The sequence below is a fragment of the Musca vetustissima genome, unplaced genomic scaffold, assembly GCF_032173495.1.
Source record: "Musca vetustissima isolate MV318-11 ecotype Yass unplaced genomic scaffold, APGP_CSIRO_Mvet_v1 utg26439, whole genome shotgun sequence".
In the NCBI taxonomy this organism is placed as follows: domain Eukaryota; kingdom Metazoa; phylum Arthropoda; class Insecta; order Diptera; family Muscidae; genus Musca; species Musca vetustissima.
This window is the reverse complement of record NW_026873678.1, coordinates 71,614-78,199: the sequence shown is the minus strand read 5'-3', so window position 1 is coordinate 78,199 and position 6,586 is coordinate 71,614. Positions and strand designations below refer to the sequence as shown.

The 6,586-nt window shown below is 40.0% G+C and overlaps 1 protein-coding gene across 1 annotated transcript; it reads left to right on the top strand.

The window, feature by feature from the left end:
- Positions 1-1,047: 1,047 nt before the first annotated feature.
- LOC133327248 (uncharacterized PE-PGRS family protein PE_PGRS54-like) lies at positions 1,048-6,307 on the top strand. Its single transcript, XM_061535809.1, has 5 exons — positions 1,048-1,102; positions 1,163-2,529; positions 2,576-3,574; positions 3,634-4,059; positions 5,219-6,307. Exons 1-5 carry the CDS (start codon positions 1,048-1,050, stop codon positions 6,305-6,307), a joined length of 3,936 nt encoding a protein of 1,311 aa, XP_061391793.1.
- Positions 6,308-6,586: the final 279 nt, after the last annotated feature.

Genomic DNA, 6,586 nt, shown 5'->3' with positions numbered 1-6,586 from the left:
TCGACCTGTATTTTGTTCACAATTTAACATGGACAGACAGACGGACGGACATGCATAAATCGACTTAAAAAGCGATTCTACACATATTCTCAAAAGGAACCATGTATATATCTTCACCTTAAAAGGGTGAATATTAATAATTTTTGGTAGGGAGATTTGTTACCATATACGACTACAAAATACCAAATTACAGCGAATTCAGTTGAAAACCGTGCTCAAGAACCCCAAAATACCGAAGCGTTGGACTAAGTGCATTGAAGTTTCAGGAGATTATATTAAAAAATAAAAATGTTTTTGAAAAACTAAATATTCTCTTTCATTGATAGGCTAAGAAGTTTCCGAAAAAAGTATAGACAAAAAGTCACAGTAATTTTAATTAGAATTTTCAACAATTAATTTAGAGAGTCGATATAAAAAACATGTTATCAGCATACGACCTTTGTAAAGACACATAGCCGAATATGTCTGATGAACCGCTTAATCAATATGATGAGCCGACGGCGAAACGCTTCGCTTAATGACGGGTGCGTAGGTTCTTCCCCTGGCTATAATTTTATTACAAAACATCGATATTACAAATAAAATTAAAATTATGCTAATGATCAAAGCCGTTACAAGCAAAATTTAAATAAATCATATATTCCACTTCCTAGAATTTGAAGAAAGAATAAAATAAAAAAATATAGAACCAGTTTTTTTATGGCCACTTAACACATGGGAAGTAGAATCTTTATACAAAAGCCAATATAAAAAACTATTGAACGGTGGAAATTATGAAAAAGAGGTAGTGAATTCCTCCAAACAAAAACACGATGATTAAAAACTATGCTAATTCAATTCGTGGAATTGGAAGAAAAAAATACAAATTAACGAAACTAGTTTTTTTAAGCCAATATAAAATGAAGGGCATAAAAAATACGAACAGGGCGAATTATGAAAATATATTAACAACCTATCGGTATTTGCACCTCCAATGTTAGCTTTTGGAGAAGTTCTATAAAAGAAAGAAGCAGCTAAAGATTCTGAAACAGATTTCAAACGACAGCGATGAGAGCAGTAACAATATTGGGATTATTAGCGACCACAGTTGCTCTGACGAATGGTAAGTCCGGGGGTTTGAAAACCTGATAAATAATAAATTATTGATTTTCAATTTCTTTAGCCTTCGGTATTGGATTAAATAGCAATCTTGGAGGTTTCGGTGGTGGTTTAAATATTGGCGGAATTGGAACTGCTAATGCGGGATTATTCGGATCTGGTGTCACAGCAGGTCTTAGCGGTTCTAAGGGCTCTGCTGGAATTGGAGCTAATCTTGGTGGTTTAAGTGGAAACATTGGCGGATCAAAAGGCTCTGCTGGAATTGGTGCAAATTTTGGAGGTGTCGACGCTGGTTTAAATATTGGCGGTTCGAAGGGATCTTCTGGCATCGGAGCTAGTCTTGGTGGTCTAAGTGGAAATATTGGCACTTCTTACAGCTCTAAGGACTCTGCTGGCGTTGGTGCTAATATTGGTGGTTTAAGCGGTAATATCGCTGCAGCGGGAAACAAAGATATTAGTGGAAGTTCTAAGGGCTCTGGTGGCATCGGAGCAAGTCTTAGCGGGTTAGGTGGAAATATTGGTATTTCTCACAGTTCTAAGGGTACTGCTGGTACTTCCGGAAAGAAAGACATTAGTGGAAGTTATAAGGGCTCTGCTGGCATCGGAGCTAGTCTTGGTGGTCTAAGTGGAAATATTGGCACTTCGCACAGCTCAAAGGATTCTGTACGCGTTGGAACTATTGCAGCAGCCGGAAACAAAGATATTAGTGGAAGTTCTAAGGGCTCTGCTGCCATCGGAGCTAGTCTTGGTGGTGTAAGTGGAAATATTGGCACTTATCACAGCTCAAAGGACTCTGCAGGCGTTGAAGCTAATATTGGTGGTTTAAGCGGTAATATTGCTGCAGCCGGAAACAAAGATATAAGTGGAAGTTCTAAGGGCTCTGCTGGCATCGGAGCAAGTCTCAGCGGGTTAGGTGGAAATATTGCTATTTCTCACAGTTCTAAGGGTACTGCTGGTACTTCCGGAAAGAAAGACATTAGTGGAAGTTATAAAGGCTCTGCTGGCATCGGAGCTAGTCTTGGTGGTGTAAGTGGAAATATTGGCACTTCTCACAGCTCTAAGGACTCTGCAGGCGTTGGAGCTATTGCTGCAGCCGGAAACAAGGATATTAGTGGAAGTTATAAAGGCTCTGCTGGCATCGGAGCTAGTCTTGGTGGTGTAAGTGGAAATATTGGCACTTCTCACAGCTCTAAGGACTCTGCAGGCGTTGAAGCTAATATTGGTGGTTTAAGCGGTAATATTGCTGCAGCCGGAAACAAAGATATTAGTGGAAGTTCTAAGGGCTCTGCTGGCATCGGAGCAAGTCTCAGCGGGTTAAGTGGAAATATTGGTATTTCTCACAGTTCTAAGGGTACTGCTGGTACTTCCGGAAAGAAAGACATTAGTGGAAGTTATAAAGGCTCTGCTGGCATCGGAGCTAGTCTTGGTGGTGTAAGTGGAAATATTGGCACTTCTCACAGCTCTAAGGACTCTGCAGGCGTTGGAGCTAATATTGAAGCGGTATATTGCTGCAGCCGGAAACAAAGATATTAGTGGAAGTTCTAAGGGCTCTGCTGGCATCGGAGCAAGTCTCAGCGGGTTAAGTGGAAATATTGGAATTTCTCACAGTTCTAAGGGTACTGCTGGTACTTCCGGAAAAAAAGGCATTAGTGGAAGTTATAAAGGTTCTGCTGGTATCGGAGCTAGTCTTGGTGGTGTAAGTGGAAATATTGGCACTTCTCACAGCTCTAAGGACTCTGCAGGCGTTGAAGCTAATATTGGTGGTTTAAGCGGTAATATTGCTGCAGCCGGAAACAAAGATATTAGTGGAAGTTCTAAGGGCTCTGCTGGCATCGGAGCAAGTCTCAGCGGGTTAAGTGGAAATATTGGTATTTCTCACAGTTCTAAGGGTACTGCTGGTACTTCCGGAAAGAAAGACATTAGTGGAAGTTATAAAGGCTCTGCTGGCATCGGAGCTAGTCTTGGTGGTGTAAGTGGAAATATTGGCACTTCTCACAGCTCTAAGGACTCTGCAGGCGTTGGAGCTAATATCGGTGGTTTAAGCGGTAATATTGCTGCAGCCGGAAACAAAGATATTAGTGGAAGTTCTAAGGGCTCTGCTGGCATCGGAGCAAGTCTCAGCGGGTTAAGTGGAAATATTGATATTTCTCACAGTTCTAAGGGTACTGCTGGTACTTCCGAAAAGAAAGGCGTTAGTGGAAGTTATAAAGGCTCTGCTGGTATCAGAGCTAGTCTTGGTGGTGTAAGTGGAAATATTGGCACTTCTCACAGCTCTAAGGACTCTGCAAGCGTTGGAGCTATTGCTGCAGCCGGAAACAAAGATATTAGTGGAAGTTCTAAGGGCTCTGCTGGCATCGGAATTGCTTCAGGAATTAATTCCGCTTCAGGTCATGCTATCGCAGCTGGCGGAGTTCATGGTTCAGCTGTATCCAATGCCCATATTGGCGCCTCATCTGGCTCTGCATCTGCTACTCATGTAAGTTCCCATTAGAAATTAATTTGCTCACAATAATTATAATTATTATTCTCGTTTAGGCGAATATAAATGCTCAGGGTAACAAATATGGCGCCGGGTCAGGTTCATCATCTTCAGGAGTATCCGCAGGTGTCAATGGAAATGCTCATGTCTCCACTGTTGGAAGCAACGATGGATCCTACCACGGTGGAATCTCTGGTAGTAAAGGAAGTTATTCTGGATCTTATCATGTAGCCACCACAGTCAAGAAAGGATCTAACCGTGGATCATACCACGGTGGAATTTCTGGTAATCGTAAAGGTGGAGCCACCGGCAATGTGCAAAATAGCGTCCGCGGAACCGGTTCTGTTGGTTCTGCTCATGTTTCCACAAGCTCCACCACTAACGTTCAAGGAATTGCCACTGGAATAAAATCCGGTTCAGGTCATGCTGTCGCAGCTACCGGAGTTCATGGTGCCTCATCTGGATCTGCATCGGCAACTCATGTAGGTTCACATCTCAGATTTAATAGTTGGCTATGATTATAACACTGTGCGACACGAAAATTTTTCAGGGGTTCTAATGTACCAATTCTGTTTAGTTGAAGTCCCTGGACCACGAAAATACCTTTGGTTTTTCTGGGTCACTTCGAAAATTAATTTTATAACGGTAAATATAGAGAAAAACGCGGTTTCATGGATTTTCCATTTGAAACTTAAATAACTTATTTACTTTATAACGGATTTATACTATTCTTTTTTTCTTTCGAAGAGTACAATTTTTCCTTTCAAACAAGATATATATTTCGTAAATCGGTTGAGGATTGGCTGAGTTACAGCGGTTGAAATGTGGAAAAATACGCATAAAATGACAAAATTTATTTTTCTTCGGACTGTACGATTAAATTATGATATCAAGCCATAAAAGTTTTATTATATTACGGGGAAGAAAATTAAATTAGCTTTCGAAAATGATAAAAATCAAAAAAATCGGTTAAAAAATGAATGACTTATACATATTTTTGTATTGATTCTATGCATATTCTCTAAAGGAAATATGGGTCTATCTCGTTTCCCTTTGCCTGTTGCAAACATAACGGTTTGTAACAGGAAACGAGATAGACCCATATTTCCTTTAGAGAATATGCATAGAATCAATACAAAAATGTGTATAAGTCATTCATTTTTTAACCGATTTTTTTGATTTTTATCATTTTCGAAAGCTAATTTAATTTTCTTCCCCGTAATATAATAAAACTTATATGGCTTGATATCATAATTTAATCGTACAGTCCGAAGAAAAATAAATTTTGTCATTTTATGCGTATTTTCCCACATTTCAACCGCTGTAACTCAGCCAATCCTCAACCGATTTACCAAATATATATCTTGTTTGAAAGGAAAAATTGTACTCTTCGAAAGAAAAAAAGAATAGTATAAATCCGTTATAAAGTAAATAAGTTATTTAAGTTTCAAATGGAAAATCCATGAAACCGCGTTTTTCTCTATATTTACCGTTATAAAATTAATTTTCGAAGTGACCCAGAAAAACCAAAGGTATTTTCGTGATCCAGGGACTCCAACTAAACTGAATTGGTACAATAGAACCCCTGAAAAAAAATTTTTTGTTATTTTGTAGCACAGTGTAATTATGATTCTCGTTTAGGCGAATGTAAATGTCCATGGTTCGTCGACATCAATGGGATCTGGTTCAGTTAATGGTGCCCTAACAGGTATTGGCTCCAAAGGTCCTAGCGGAAATGTTCATGGAAACAAATATGGTGCCGCTTTGGGTTCAGTGACAGCCAATCATGGTGCTAATATCAATGTAGCAGGCGCAAAATCTGAATCGACTTCTCAAGAGACAATTTCTGCCAGTGATGCTGCATCCACCTCAAAATCCGTCTCCGTTAAAGCAACAGCTTCTCACACCAAAAGTGAATCGCATTTAGTGTCTGCTTTAGAATCTGCCTCTCTGGCCAGTGGCATTGCATCTGGCCTAGCTTCGACCGTCGGTCACGACGTTGGATCTACTTCTACTCAAGGATCTGTTGTTGCCAATGGTAGTGGTTCGATTACTGTCAGTGGTTCCGGTACAACTCTTAATAGTGGTTATGATGCTGCATCCGCCTCCGGCGCCATCAAAGGCTCTACTGGGTCTAAATCAATTCATGGAGCGGTTACTGTAGGTGGTTCTGCTACAGCTGTTGGATCCACAAATGACCAAACTACAGTTGGTTCCCTTGATGTTAAGGCGCCAAGCATTGCATCCATTCCTGCATCTGTGGGTCATACTACGACAACTATTCATACTTCTGGATCTAAAGTTGGTAATATTGGTTCAGCAGCACATGGTGGATTGAATGCTGGTCTTGGACTCAATGGAGGTTATGGTGCTTCAAATGGTGTTAAAATTACCTCCGGTGCTTCTACACACAAAGTTGGTTACACCAGCAGTGGTGATTTCTCAGTTGGTCATCTTCCAACCAACATTCTCGGCACAAAAAATGGCGGTTATAGTATTACCACCAGTAATGTTGGCAGTGCCTCAACCGGTTTCAGTGGACCATCGGTTTCAATTGCCTCCAACGGCCATGGTTCAAAAAATGCTGATGTTGGTTTAAATATTGGTGGCCTCTCGGCTTCCATTGGCGGTGCTAACATACATGGATCTACTGGCTCCAATAACCATGGTCTTGGTCTCTCAGCAAATTTGGGTGGCCTTTCTGGTGGTTTTGGACTTTTTGGTAGATAAATTCGTTGTTGTAAAATATTCTTAGATTAATATATAGGCTATGCTGTACCTCATATCGTTAATAAATGTTTTATAAAAAATATAATTAAAACATGTAAAAATTTCATTAGGTTTGGCTATGTCGAACATTTGTATACCCTTCACCATGAGGTGGACATTTAAAATACCTAAAATCGATCAAAACTTTTAAACAGGGGGTCTATGACATTGTTACGGGGAGAAAACAAAATACCAGACTACATGTCCTCATAGAAATATTGAAAATGCTTGGGAAATAAT

Bases quoted from the DNA above. Each gene is read 5' to 3' on its own strand.
- LOC133327248 (XM_061535809.1), top strand. From the start codon at position 1,048: ATGAGAGCAGTAACAATATTGGGATTATTAGCGACCACAGTTGCTCTG. The intron at 3,575-3,633 runs GTAAGTTCCCAT...ATTCTCGTTTAG, and splicing joins GCTCTGCATCTGCTACTCAT to GCGAATATAAATGCTCAGGG. The intron at 4,060-5,218 runs GTAGGTTCACAT...ATTCTCGTTTAG, and splicing joins GATCTGCATCGGCAACTCAT to GCGAATGTAAATGTCCATGG.